Raw genomic sequence first — 13,863 nt, forward strand, 5'->3', positions numbered from 1 at the left:
GGAGGAGGGATAGCTCAGTGGTTTGGGCATTGGCCTGCTAAACCCAGGGTTGTGAGTTCAATCCTTGAGGAGGCCACTTAGGGATCTGGGGCAAAAATTGGTCCTGCTAGTGAAGGCAGGGGGCTGGACTCGATGACCTTTCAAGGTCCCTTCCAGTTCTAGGAGATTGGTATATCTATAATTATATATATATTATCCCCATTTACAGTGGGGAAACGGAGGCCCAGAGCATGGCAGTGACTTGCCTGTGGTCACCCAGGGGTGAGGGGCAGAGCTGAGAATGGAACCTCAGACTCCTGGCTCCCAGACCCGTTCCCCCCTGCACTGCTTGTCTGAACTAGATCCAAGGCATTGCTCCATGCCCAAGTGCCAGACCTGGTTTCCCTGCCTCACCTGCTGCCCTCCTGGAAAAGGGCGAACTCCAGCGCAGCACGCTCCAGCACCGTCAGCGAGGTCACCGTCACGGGTCCACTGGCCTTGTTGGGGAAGGTCCCCTGCACCCGAACCTCGTGCCAGTCTGAGTGGAGCTTGCAGATATCCACCGAGTCAAAGTATCTGCCAGGAGTGGGGCCAAAGCCGGCGTCAGTTCCAGGCAACGGCAGCCATGGCTGGACTGGGGCTTGCAAACCCAGGCTGCACCAGGGCCTTGGTGAGTGAATCCAGCCTCAACCTCCCCACCGCCGGGCAACAGAGCACCTCCAAGGAGGATGCAGATGGCTCCCCATGGACAGGAGCCGCACCGGGGGTGGGTCAGGGTGGCACGATCCACGTCCTCTGCAATGGAGAGGGGCTTCCCAGTGAGCAGGGGCCAGGCCAGACTCGCCCCAGCCAGCACACCCCCACGCCCAGCCCCTCTCCTTGCACGGCTCGCAGGCTGGAGCCAGAGCCCAGTGGGGTGGCCCTGGGCGGCTGTGCTGCCCAGCAGGGGGTGCTACAGGGATTGCCCATGGAGACCTGGCCCAGGCTCCCCAGCCCCTGGCATTCCTGGTGGAAGAGGCAAGGAGTGGGTGGGAAAGAGGGAGGGAGGGAGGGAGGGGCAGAAACAAAGGAGAGCAGCACTGGGGGTGGTGGGGGATTAAATGGCTCTTCCCCAAACTTGTACAGCCCCTGCCTGACGCCTAAGAGCCTCGTGAGGGGCTAGAGGCGTTTTATAGGGAGAGGATTCCCCCTTCAGGAGACAGCACCGGCACGCCAATCACCACTAGGTGGCGCCAAAGTACTGTGCTTGGCAAGGGCCAGGGGATGTGGGCACAGCCCAGCCAGTGCTGCTCCTGGGGCCCTGAAGACCCACAAACAACCAGGCACTTGGGTTTAAGTCTCCTCTAAGGTGGCACACACCACTGGCCTGGGCCCACGAATCGCCAGCAGCACATCCGGCAGGAGACCGGCAGGACCCCCCCATCCCAACACTGGCCAGGTCTGACCCTGCGCCACATACTGGACCCACTCGGATCGCGGGCGGGAGCCAACACAGACTCCTGCCACAGGGGACGACCCGCTGCACTGCCCTGGCCAGAGGGGCTAGCGAGGACTGTCTTAGCTCAGAGACCTCCCAGCCCCTGGAGCATTTACTGCCGACTCTCAATGGGGCATTTTAATGCAGTCTGTGTATCTGTCCACGTCTGACCTCGTGCCCAACTACCCATGCTCGTGAGCCTTGGCCCCAGGCTGCCATGGGATCCCAGGAGTCCTCTCCACAGGCTCTGGGCTTCCCTTGCCATGGAGTACACGGGAGCCCGGGGGCAGGGCAGGATTCAGCCCTCAGGATTTCTCCAGAGCTGTGTCCTGTCCCAAGTGACAGCTTCCCCCACGCCCCTCGAGAAGCTCTGAGAGAGCTCAGGAGCAGCCAGTTTTTTCCTGATTTAGGGGCTAAATTTTCCCTTTTGTAATTTTATCCTGTTGCCCCTTCTCCCTCCCTTTAAGCCACCTCCCTCATCCCAGGTATTTACCCCACACAAACCTCGGTACCCTCCCACCCTCAGCTGCCACTCAGCCAAGCTCTGCCTAGCTTGGTTTTTTTTTGAAGCTGGACTCTCAATGCAGGTGGCAGCAGAGTCTAATCTGAGCCCAGAGTTGTTGGGATCTGGGGCTCTTGCTAGATTCAGTCCCAGGGGAAGCAGGACAGGCCCAGGGGGCAGCTGCCCAGCTCCTGTCTCCTGTTCTATAATAGATAACGACGAGGCCAGGAATTCGGAGCTCAGTAGGGCGAGGGGGACCCAGTGTAGCCCCCAGGCGCTGGCATGCGGGGAGCCCCCTGTTCGGCTTTACCTGATGAAGTCGCCATACTCCATCCAGAAGACGCCCTCGCTGCTCCCATGGGGCATCAGATCGTGACGCAAGTGCACTGGCCAGTGGGGCCACTCGTCAGACCAGCTGCCATTCCAGGAAAAGCGACCCCAGGGGTTCCGGAGCCGCAGGAGCCTGATGGGGCAGAGGGAACAGCCCCCAGAATCACAGCAGTGCTGGGCGAAGGGCACAGCTACTGCACTCGTCAGCTACAACCCACTAGACAGTTTTCATCTGCCGAGACTCTCCCCCTCCACCCCCCGGGGGTGAGCCAGCACAAAAGCACGGTGTCCCCAAAATCAGAGGACTGAAAGCATGGCCTGACCCTGGCCTAGTGCAGGCAGGGGCTGTGCAACCTCCTGTCCTCACTCTGCCACTATCCCACTCCTGGGCTCCCAGCACAGCTCTGCCCTGCAAGTGCACCTCAGTTCAGACCCACAGCCCCCTGCCTGCTATCCCAGCCCTGGGCCCCCCACACCTCTGCCAGTGCCCCTCCATCCTGTATCTGCTGCAACCCAAATACCGTCCTTACGCTGCGCTCAGCAGAGGCCACTTGCACGACAGCACTGAGCGGCAGAGTGGTGGGATGTAGGCAAGCCATTAAAGAGATCCCAAACTGAGCCCGCTGAGCTAGCTTTGAAAGCAGATCTCCCATAGCATGCCCTCCTCTCCCTCCCGTAAGCCCAGCATCACTGCCAGTGAGGATGAGGAGGTGGCAGACCCACCCCAAGGCCTTACAGCCACAGCTGGAGGCTGGCCTGTTTGTAGCAGACAAACAGACAAAATCAGGGGGGCAGGCAGGGAACCTCTCTGTGCTGGCCAGTAAAGATTGGGGATGGCTAGTCCAGCGAGATCAGGGCCACCCAGCATACAGCGGGCAAGGATGCCGGGAGGGCCAGCCTACAGCACAGCAGCGCCCCAAGGCATAAACCAGTTTGTGTGACACCAAGGGACAGAGCAAGGGATTCCACTGGGGGGACTTGGCCACTGTTTGTTATTGGGGTTCCTGGGGTCCCCTTGGGGCCAAGGCCTGCAGGGGGGCCATTCAGCACAGACAGTCCCTTAACCCAACACCCCCATCCTCAGCCACGTGACACACCCTCTCCCTTTCCTCCAGGATTTCAGCTTAGCCCTACGCTGACACCATGAACCCAGCTAGAGCAAGGCTCTGTCTCAGCAGCCCCTGGGCAGGCGCAGGGGGCTGAACAATTTCTCTGTGCTGCTCACCCTGCGCCCCGCCCCCCCCCACCACCACCCGAGCACAGAGGGGGCTGGCAGCACGACACCCTGTGCACTGTGGCCCGGCTCACCTGTAGCCCTGCACGTCCCGCACGTCCAGTATTGAGTAGGCGTGCCGCGGGCGAAGGCCCATGCTCTCGTAAGCTGCGTCATCCACCTTCATGTTGCCCCCGCCACAGGAGGCGCCCATCAGAAACCTGCAATGGGCAGGGAGGAGAACAGAGGAGATTGGCGCCGCGCCGTGTGGCACTGACAGGGATGGGAGGAGAGGCTGGGAGCTGGCCCTCCCCCTCCACATAAGGGCACGGAGCCAGGGACAATCACGCTCGAACCCCAAGAGGAGCTCCCCTGGTTCAGTGACAGGCGGCCCGGTGCCAGCCACACATTCCATTCTCGGGAACATTCTCTCTCTATTCACCCCACAGCCCCCAGGTCTCCCCGTACTTTGCCCCAGCCCAGGGCCCCATTGGCAATGCCTGGGGCTAGGGCTGCCCATGCCAGGCATACAGCAGAACAGACTGCAGCCACCCCATGGAGATGACCCCTGCTGAGACCACGGGCCTGGCACACAGCAATCCAGTCTGCTTGGAGCAGGTTATAGACCACTGTGTGCTGCACTCTAGAGTTTCCACTGGGCACCCCACTTCAGGCACAGAGAAGCATTGCATGCTGGGATCTCCAGGCGGATTACACCATTAAAGAAAAGGACAGCTGATGAACTGTGCAGCAGAACCCTGGGCATCGCATATGGTCTGTTTAGCCATCCCGGCTCCAACCTCTCCTGCCAGAGAGAAATATCACCAGTTTCCAGCACACAACATTACCTGCCATCCAGGACCCTAACTTCCCTCCCTTCTCCCTGCATCTCCCAATGCCCTTCATTGCAGATCCAAATGAACCCTGCCTTCTCCTAGTCTCACAGATCTGGTTTCACTTCTCACAGCAACGTTACGCCCCAATGGGGGAATATGCAGGGGTGGGGTCTTAATAATATAGAAGATTGGAAAACAAAACTCAAGCAAAGCAAAAACATCAAATGAATCATCAGGTTAACAATCAGCCGTTAAAACCCAACCCAGCCTGGGGATAACTATGGGAGGGAAGCTCATCAGGGTTGGATTTTCTGTACAGAAATGAACAAGGCGAAAGTCACTTCCTAGCACTATGCCCAGGGCCCTGCTTCCAAAATTTATCAGGGCTACCAAGTGGGGCAGGTTGCATTCTGGGTTGACACTCTAGCCTCTCTTCTGTGCTCTCTTAGAATGAGAGCTGCCACTCTAGCCTCTCTTCTACAACTCTATGCTCCTGACAGCTGAACGTGAACCCCTCCCGCCTCGTCTTACCCAGCCTCCTTAGAACTCAGCATTTTGGCCCAGATGAGGTCAGTGTCAATGGGCTCCTCGCGAGGGTTAGTGGAGCTGACCTGCAGCATCAGGCTCTCGCAGGGGGCGCCGGTTAGTGTAGCCAGGCCTTCGATGGCGCGCCCTGCCTGGAGGGCAAAGTACGAACCATGCAGCTTGGCCAGAGCCTTCTCAATGAGGGCTACCCACAGCTGCTTCCTCTGGGCCTGAGAAAGGGAGAGAACCAGGGGTTACATCCACATAGAGGCGTGGGGCCAGCAACAGAGTGACACTCACACACTCATGCAAGCCAGGACCTTTGTGCAAAAGTTCCCCCCGGTCTCCTTGACCCCACCCTGCAAAGATCACGCAGCATTAACTGACCAGCATCTTGTTCCCGTGGTGTCACTTCCCCCCCACATGCTGGAGTTGACCCAAGAGGCTGTGAAGACTCCACCGACAGTGTGGTGCAGAGATGTATTGGGATAGGTTTTCAAACACAGGCTAACGGCCCCACTTCCCAGTAAATCTGGATTTAGGAATGTTTAATAAGAAAAGGGGATTTCAAACAAGTCCTGAATGCCTGGATTCACACCCCCCCACCCCCCCGCAAACCCAGCCCCATGGATTAGGCTGACTACAGAGCACTTACAGATGGAACCAGTTACATTTCACACAAGGTAAAGACGAGATTGCTTCAAGGACAAATGGATGACAGCTCTGAGATGTCAGAGACACAACAGCAAACTTCTCTCCCCCGCAGCGCAGGGACAATGGGGAGAAGTAATTAGACAGAGGCTGCTTTGCAGGAGGAGTGTACCCTGAAATTGCTTTGTTATGGTGCTAGGCTGTGGCATTGTTACTGGTGCTAAGCTGTGGCATTGATTATATATTCATAAATAAATGCAAAGACTGCGTGAATACAACTAGACATCTGCAAAGGTTCCATCAGCACTAGCCACAAGGCACAGCCTGTATGATTGATTGTGCAGCGCCTAGCACAGTGGGGTCCTGGTCTATGCCTGGGTCTCCTAGACACTACCACAATACACATAAAAAATAACCCTATTGCATGCGTTTTGTTAGATGAGCGAGGCATTTTGCAAACACCCGGCAGCTCCCCACCCAAGGAGCTTACAGCCTATGGAGACAAAAAAACAGAGGAGGAGCAGATGACAGCAGTGACTGAGGCGATATCTGGCATTTCTCTTGTTGGGGCTAGATGTTAAGTTACACATTTCAAAAAGCAACGGAAAATACCGCCTACATGCAACCTGGCTGAGCTAACACTGTGCTGCAGGAACCGTGGGAAAGTGCTTTGAGATCAACAGATGAAGCGCACCCTATGATTATCCACATTGCGTGACATTTTGTGACTGAAAGATGACATTCCAGGAGGAGGTGACTGGGGTGGGACCTTCCGAGACAGGGGAGAAGAATGAGGCTTCTTTACGGTCTATAAAGAAAGCCTGAAAGTGCTTTTGTGTTTTGTTTTTAAAAGTCCCTTCTCCCTGTGCCCCCAAAATGTTATTTATCTCTGCTTGAGATCCTACACAAGTGGGCCCTGATGCCGCTCTTATTTTGACTTTTTAAAGACTCAGGCTTTTGGTTCACATTGGTTATCGCATATAACTCCAAAACCTACAAAACATCTAAGAGAAAAATTCCTTTTCTTAAAGATTCAATTCTGCTCCTCCACCCAAGACCAAAGAAAGTTCAATCCACATGCAAGACCTGCAAGGAAACCTCCAGAAACCTCAGGGAAGGCCTGACTTAATATTTCTAAGGTAAAATAAAAACACACTTTATTTTGAAAATATATAAATGTAATTCTTATCCAGCCTTCTCTGTGCTTCGTGAGGAGGCACAAGCTGGGCACAGATCTATTCCCCACCTTTTTAGTTCCCCTTTAATGGTGCTCTGGCTTTCCTATAGATCTCAGTGCACTCACGTGGGAGTTGGAACATATGCCTGCAGAAATCCGGCCTACGGTTGTTTTGATTTTGAAATGAATGCTGAGGATTTGCAGAAAGCTGCCAGCCTAGCAGAGACCCACACTGCTTTCTGTGCCCCTGATTTTCTCAGGTCTCTGACACTGAGGCAGTGCAGTTTGTCCAGAGGATTTTCTGGTCTGTGTTTCAGAAAGGACACTTCCAATCTCCTTCATGCAAACAAGCCCAGCAAGCAGCCCCTGGGCCTGTCAGACTGGGCAGGGAGAACAGGCAGTGATGTCCCAAAGGGGCCGAGCCTTTTTTAATCAGTCACAATCCGAGCAGATGCCAGCTGAGCATGCCCAGAAGCGATCTGACAATTGCTCAGAGTGTGTTTATGTCTAACGCCCCCCTCAAACCAAGCAAAGGTTAACAGAAGCAGTCCTCACTGAGAACAGGGCCCTGCCCTGCTTCAAACTGCGGCCCTCTTTGCTCCCATCCCAAGGCTCGAAAATGGCTCATGCTTAAAAAACAGAATAGTCTGTAAGTGGAGAAGGGAGGAAGGAAACTCAGCAAGTTACATGCATGTGAGACCCAGGGAGGCTGCAATGGAGAGAGCCTGGCAGCCTAATGCAGGCGCCGCCTGCAGCTACTGTAATAAAAGGCGAAACTCACCCCACAGCAGGCTGTGGAGCCGTGACTGTTCCCCATTACCCACTCCACAGGCAGCGGTGAGACACAGGATGGACTGTGATCAGCAACGCCCTAGCCCTGTGATTTTGTTCTACATGTCCTGGTGGAAGGGGCTATTCCCGCCGCGTCACTCTCTGTCTCAGAGCAGGCCCACCAGAGCTCCCAAACCGCTCACCCATGGAACATCAATCCCTCCTGTCGGCCGCCCAGTGGCCAATGGCTGCCAAGGCAGGAGGAGGGGGCGCTGACCTGAGAGAAGAGGAGGTAGCCACACTCGTCACAGGGCAGCATGTCATCCACCAGCACCGTGGTCCATGTGCCGTCTTTGCAAAGCCGCACCTGATAGGCTCCCTCCGGGCACATGGTCCGCGTGATCATCACCTTCTCCACCAGCTCGGGCCGCTCCGCCAGCACTGCCAGGGCACTCAAGAACCTGGGGAGAGACCAGACAAGAGGCCTCCAGAACCGTGCTGGGGGAGGCATGTCTGTGGCATTGGCATGGAGAGACGGCCTTGAGCTGAGAGGGGTAACAGGGCCTGGTGGGTGCGGGGGAAAGAGAACATTCACCCGCAGAGGAGCCAGGAGCTGGCTAGATGTGCCCTCGGATCCCACCAGCCTAGCTGGGCCCCTGGAACGGAAAGGTCCCTCCAGCTGGATTCCTGCCTTCTCACTCAGCTGCGAGACTCCCCAGCCCCAGGGTACTTGTGATCTGGCTGGGGCGGGCAAGGTGCCAGCCCAGCCCAGCCCAGCCCAGGGAGCTTTGCCAGGGACTCCGGCTGCAGCACGCTTGGCCTCTGTGCTGTATCCAGCCCCATGGGGCAAGGAATGTTTTGGGCACTGGCCCTGCCCAATGGATTAGCCCTTTTCACGCTTTCTGCCTTCAGGAAGAATAGCAGAATGGTGTCCAGGTTGGCTACGCATATGCACGTACACAGCCTGGCACTGCCAGCAGGGAGTGCCCTCCACCTACAGTCAACACCCAAAAAACTCTGCCTTACGCTCCCCGTGGGCTGCAGAGAGGAAAGAGACAAGGCAGCTCCAGAGACCAGAGACAGAGCTGGCTTTCTGAGCTATCCCGACCACTCTCTGCCAAGGCAAGGGGGCAGGCATGTAGATGGGTCCGGAACATGTCCAGTGCTCATCAGCAACCATTCTGGAAGGGACGTTAAACCTTGTGCTTCAGGGTTTGAGCCAATTGCTAGCTATTAAGTAGCAGGATGAGGCAAATTATCCCACATCTGCTACTGCGGGGTTCTTCCCTCAGCATCTAAACCTCCAGACTGGCCACTGTAAAACAGGACACTGAGCGGGAAGGACCTTGGTTCTTATCCTGCCTGGCCATACCCAAGTCATCTTAGAGCCATGCACATGCAGCCACTGCAGAGGGGCAGGGACCACGAGGGAGTGGGAAAGATCCCCGGGGCCCTGTCTGAACTGGTCCAGCAGGAGATCAGGAATGTGACTCGGGAGTTCATCCATGGATGCAGACACAAAACAGGAGAGGAGACTTTGGCTCTATAAAGCGGGGCGAGGGCACGCTAGAGATTGGGATAGCAGCAGATGGAGGGGGTAGATGAAGGGGACTGGGGTCCGTGATGGGATGAGGGATCGCAGCTGGCACAGGGGTGTTTGTGTGAACACAAGAGAGGGTTGGTGTGGCTGGAGTGCTCCCAGCCCCTTACCAGCAGTTTCCCAGGAGTCCCTGCAGAATGTCCGAGGGCCGGGGTGTCCGGAACACTGACCACTTGACTGACCAGTCCTTGGAGATGCTACAGTTGATTTCGTGGGGCCGCAGCCACAGCTTCACCCTCTGCTGCACGCTGTCCCCGTCAGGGAACCCCACCGCCTTGGGCCCTGGGTGAAAACTGTCGTCCACAAAGTTGACCTTGTTCTGTAAACACAAGCATACCGTAAGGCAGGAGCATGTCCCCACGGCCCCGTCAGTGCACCTCCAATAGGAGGGGACTCCTGGCTCCCCACGTCCCCCAGGAGGAAGAGCCGAGGTGTATCTGCCACTGCCCTGGCTGGGAGGCTAGGACACGCTGGAGGCTGAGCCCTCGAGTTGATGCCAAGGAAGGTGGCACCTCAAACGCTCCCCTAAGGCTGGCGTTCAGAGTAAGGTGCCCGGAGACTGTAGCAGAGAAGGCACAGCAGCATTAGGGCTTTTCCCAGGGCTGCTGCTGAGTGGAGCACCTCCGAGAACATGGAGGAAGTAGATCCCTGCAGCTGCCCCTGCAGGAAGCTGAGCCAGGCTGAAGAGACCGTCCCACTATTCCCCATGGGTCAGGGGGTATCTCATAAAGGGCAGGAATTCGCCCTCGCACAAGGAATGTGCAGCCCCATGAACACGTGGGAACCACAACTGCTTTCCACCCTCCTGAGAGCAAGGCCGGTCTCGTGGCTAAGGAATGAGGAGACCTGGGGTCAATTCCCCGCTCTGCTAGACTCCCTGTGTGATCGTGGGCTTGTCGGTCAGTCTGGAGCTGTGGAGTGGGACTGATACTCCTGCCTTTCTCACACCGTGTCCGCCTTGATGAGTTAGGTTGGGCAGTTTTGGGGCAGGACCTGTCTCTCACCACGTGCCACATACCGGGACCTCGAGAAGATAAGAATAGCAGCAAACAGGGCTTTGGAGCGGAGCCCGGAGCTGGAGCGTGGAGCAGCGGAGCTGCAGGTTTTTGCCTGGAGCTGGAGCGGAGCCGGAGCACAGCTCCAAAGCCCTGGCAGCAAACCTCCAAGGAAGCCTCCACTCTAAACCATGCTCTAAACGCTCACTGCTCTGTACCGTCAAAGAGTCTTTGCCAGCTGCTCCCTTGCGGTCTCTGAGTCATGGAAGCTGCAGGCTGCTCAGCAGCACTCAGCTTGAGGAGGCTGAGCGGGGGAGGAGCCATTGACCAAGGACACATGGAGCAGAGAGATTAGACAAGGGAGATAAAAATCAGAGGGCTGCTGCGCCAGCCCCGGCCCATCCAATTCCCTTCCCATCATAGGCTGCACTCTGCGCGGAGAGGGAAACCAGACCGGGCTGAGTACTGGAAGGGTTTCCCCAGGAAGCCAGTGCACCAGTAGGAGGATCTACTGGAGCTCTGGGAATTGACAGACGCTGTGCAGGAAGGGGGCTGGGTTGAAGGATTTGTGTAGGAGATAAAGAAGGAAGCGTTTTGGGGGGTGACGTGCAGGTCTACTCTGGGAGACCCTGTGGCCAGTGTAGCCCTGAGGATTAATCTGTTGGTCTGTATAAAATGTCTTTTTGATAAAAGTGTGTAGGCTTTATAGATTAATAGAATTATTTGCAATAGCTGAAATGCAAGATACCTAGAAACATCCAGGCCAGACACCCTGGCCAATTTCCGGCGTGACGCTGAAAGCAACCTTTAAGACCCTTACTCAGAAAAGTAATAATAGGATACAAACCTACGCAAAATGTCTAGGGACCTTTTGAATGTCTGCTAACCTTTCACCTAGATAGGGTGAAAAGTGGGGAATTTCTGCCCACAAATCTCACACATATACACCGCAGATGCGTACATATCTGTCATCCATACGCACATAAAAGGTCAGCCTATGAAAACAGGTACCCTCACCTTTCCATGGGGGAAAAGACAAATTTGGGCATAGGAGGAAGGATTTCTCCCTATAAAAAGGGTGACAATCCACCATTAGACAGGCGATACACCCATCTTTCTATCTTCCATCGCCTCACCCTGCCTACACCTACGAAAGCTGTCAACTACTGATAAGTCGTAGTGTTCTGTCCTTTCACAGCTGTAAGTATGAAATAATTCTTAATTTCTGCTTCACCTCTAAGCATCTAGTTTATAGAGGGCTAAAACTCATAACTATTTTCATCACTTCCTCTATCTATTAGAGGTGTGAACAACACCCTAATGCTGCAGAGTGCATTTAGAACTGTGTATTATCATAGATTTATATCTCTTAAAGAACTGTGATATTTGTAACTTTGTAATCTCAAACTGCTTTTAACATTCTTGCATTTACTTCTTGTTTCATTGATTTTAAATAAAAGGTCTTGATTGACTAATTCTGTCTCAGTGTAAGTTTCCTGTCATATACCCCCAATCTCCTTGTATAATTCTGTGAAGCCTGATTCAAGACGAACTTTATCTTCTGATCACACATATTGGCGAGCCATATCCATATTATTAATATCTATTAATTATTATTAATATTATTAATTAATTAGGAAATTAATTATTAAATAAAACTAAATTAAGTGGATAAATTCCACTGTCCCTACTAACCCTCCCCAAATCAGGCTACACCAGCTAGAGAACTGTTGGTGTATCTGCTGTCATAACCCTAAGGGAGCAGCCCCTGACAGAGGAGAGATGACATTTACTCAGACTGTTCACAACTGGCTGGATACAAACCAGGATCTTTTTAAGTTAAAGAAAAATCGAATTGTTACAATAGAAAACAAATAAAATTTAAATGAGGTTCTCTAGCTATGGCAGGGGTGGGCAGACTCTTTTGCCCGAGGGCCACATCTGGGAATAGAAATTGTACGGCAGGCCATGAATGCTCACAAAATGGGGGTTAGGGGTGTGGGAGGGAGTGAGGGCTCTGGTTGCGGGTGGGGGCTCCATGGTGGGGCCAGAAATGAAGTGTTCAGGGTGCAGGTGAGGGTTCTGGGGTGGGGCTGAGGAGTTTGGGGTATAGGAGGGTGTTCTGGGCTAGGACCAAGGGGTTTAGAGGATGGGAGGGGGATCAGGGATGGGGCAGGGGGTTGGGGTGTGGAAAGGGGTGCGGGAAGGGGTGCAGACTCTGGCTGGGGATGCAGGCTCTAGGGTGGGGCTGGGGATGAGGGCTTTGGGGTGCGGGAGGGTGCTCTGGGCTGGGATCAAGTTGTTCGGAGGGCAGGAGGGGAATCAGGGCTAGGGCAGGGGGTTGGAGCACAGGGAGGCTCAGGGGTGCAGGCTTTGGGCGGCGCTTACCTCAAGCGGCTCCCGGAAGCAGCAGCACGTCCCTTCTCTGGCTCCTATGCGGAGACGCGGCCAGGTGGCTCTGCACACTGCCCCATCCACAGGCACCACCCCTGCAGCTCCCATTGGCCGCGGTTCACGGTCAATGAAGCTGCAGGTGTGGCACTTGGGGTAGGGGCAGCGCGCAGACCTGAGGCCCCAAGGTGTTCCTATGCCAGGGGTGGGCAAACTATGGCCCGTGGGCCAGATCCAGCCCATCAATTCTTTGGATCCAGCCCACGGGTGGCGCCGTGGGCCCCACACCACTCTCAGAAGTGGCCGGCTCCATGTCCCTGCAGCCCCCGGGCGGAGGGGCAGAAGGCTTTGTGCGTTGCCCTTGCCTCCAGGCACGGTCCCCCACAGCTCCCATTGGCTGGGAATGGGGAACCGCAGCAAATGGGAGCTTCAGGGGAGGTACCTGGAGGCGCGGCAAGGGCAGCGCACGTGGAGCCCTCTGCTCCCCCACAGGGGCTGCAGCGCTTCCTGGAGCGGCACGGGGTGGGGGGGTCCAGGGCAGGCATGAAGGGAGCCTGCCCTGGGCCTGGTGCGTGCCACTGCCACCCTGGAGCTGCTTTAGGTAAGCAGTGCCAGCCCGGAGCCTGAACCCCACCTGCAACCTGCCCCCCAACTCCCTGCCCTGAGCCCCCTCATATGCCCTGCACCCCAACCCCCTGCCCTAAGCTCCCTGCTGCATCTGCACCCGTGTACCCCAACCCCCTGCCACACCCAGCACCCCTCCTGCACCCCAGCCCTGAGCCCTCTCTTGCACTCTGCACCCCTCCTGCACCCCTACCCCCTGCTCTGAGCCCCCTCATATACCCCACATCTTCCTCTGCCCCAATCCCTTGCCCTGAGCCCCTTCCTGCACACTGCACCCCCTTCCTGCATACTGCACCCCCTCCCAGATCCCACACTCCCTCCCACACCCCAACCCCCTGCCCTGACCCTGCATACAATTTCCCCACCAGAATGTGGCCCTCGGCTCAAAAAGTTTACCCACCTCTGTCCTATGCATAGGAGCCAGAGGCTGGGGCATGCCACTACTTCCGGGAGCCGCATGGCACGGCCCGACCCTGCTGCCCGGCTGGAGCGCGGCGATGCCACTGCTTCCAGGAGCCGCGTGGCACGGCCCCTGACCCTACTGCCTGACTGGAGCGCTGGAGCAGGGCAAGCCCCAGACCCTGCTCCCCAGCGGGAGCTCGAGGGCCGGATTAAAATGGCTGGTGGACAAGATCTGGCTGTAGTTTGCCCACTTCTGATCTATGGGGCTAGCTCTTTTGGCTCCTGTTCCAGTCTGAAATCACTGGGGAGGGGGGTTGCTCATTTCTTTAATTAGTGTTTCCTAATTGTTCACAGCCTTCCTGATTGTGCAGAGGGGGTTTTTTCCTACTA

General features: G+C 55.9%; 1 protein-coding gene across 5 annotated transcripts in view; it reads right to left on the reverse strand.

Annotated features, from left to right (window-relative positions):
* Positions 1 to 13,863, reverse strand: part of CAPN15 (calpain 15) — a 108,808-nt gene that overhangs the window by 6,408 nt on the left and 88,537 nt on the right. For all 5 annotated transcript variants that reach the window (XM_039491191.1, XM_039491195.1, XM_039491194.1 and 2 more), the window contains exons 3-8: positions 9,172 to 9,380; positions 7,739 to 7,922; positions 4,869 to 5,092; positions 3,597 to 3,722; positions 2,269 to 2,421; positions 394 to 555 (exon numbers count right to left, since the gene is read on the reverse strand). In XM_039491191.1, coding sequence (XP_039347125.1) covers positions 394 to 555; positions 2,269 to 2,421; positions 3,597 to 3,722; positions 4,869 to 5,092; positions 7,739 to 7,922; positions 9,172 to 9,380 — 1,058 coding nt within the window. The remainder of the gene's footprint in view (positions 1 to 393; positions 556 to 2,268; positions 2,422 to 3,596; positions 3,723 to 4,868; positions 5,093 to 7,738; positions 7,923 to 9,171; positions 9,381 to 13,863) is intronic.

Source organism: Mauremys reevesii, linkage group 10 (genome assembly GCF_016161935.1).
Source record: "Mauremys reevesii isolate NIE-2019 linkage group 10, ASM1616193v1, whole genome shotgun sequence".
NCBI classification, from domain to species: domain Eukaryota; kingdom Metazoa; phylum Chordata; order Testudines; family Geoemydidae; genus Mauremys; species Mauremys reevesii.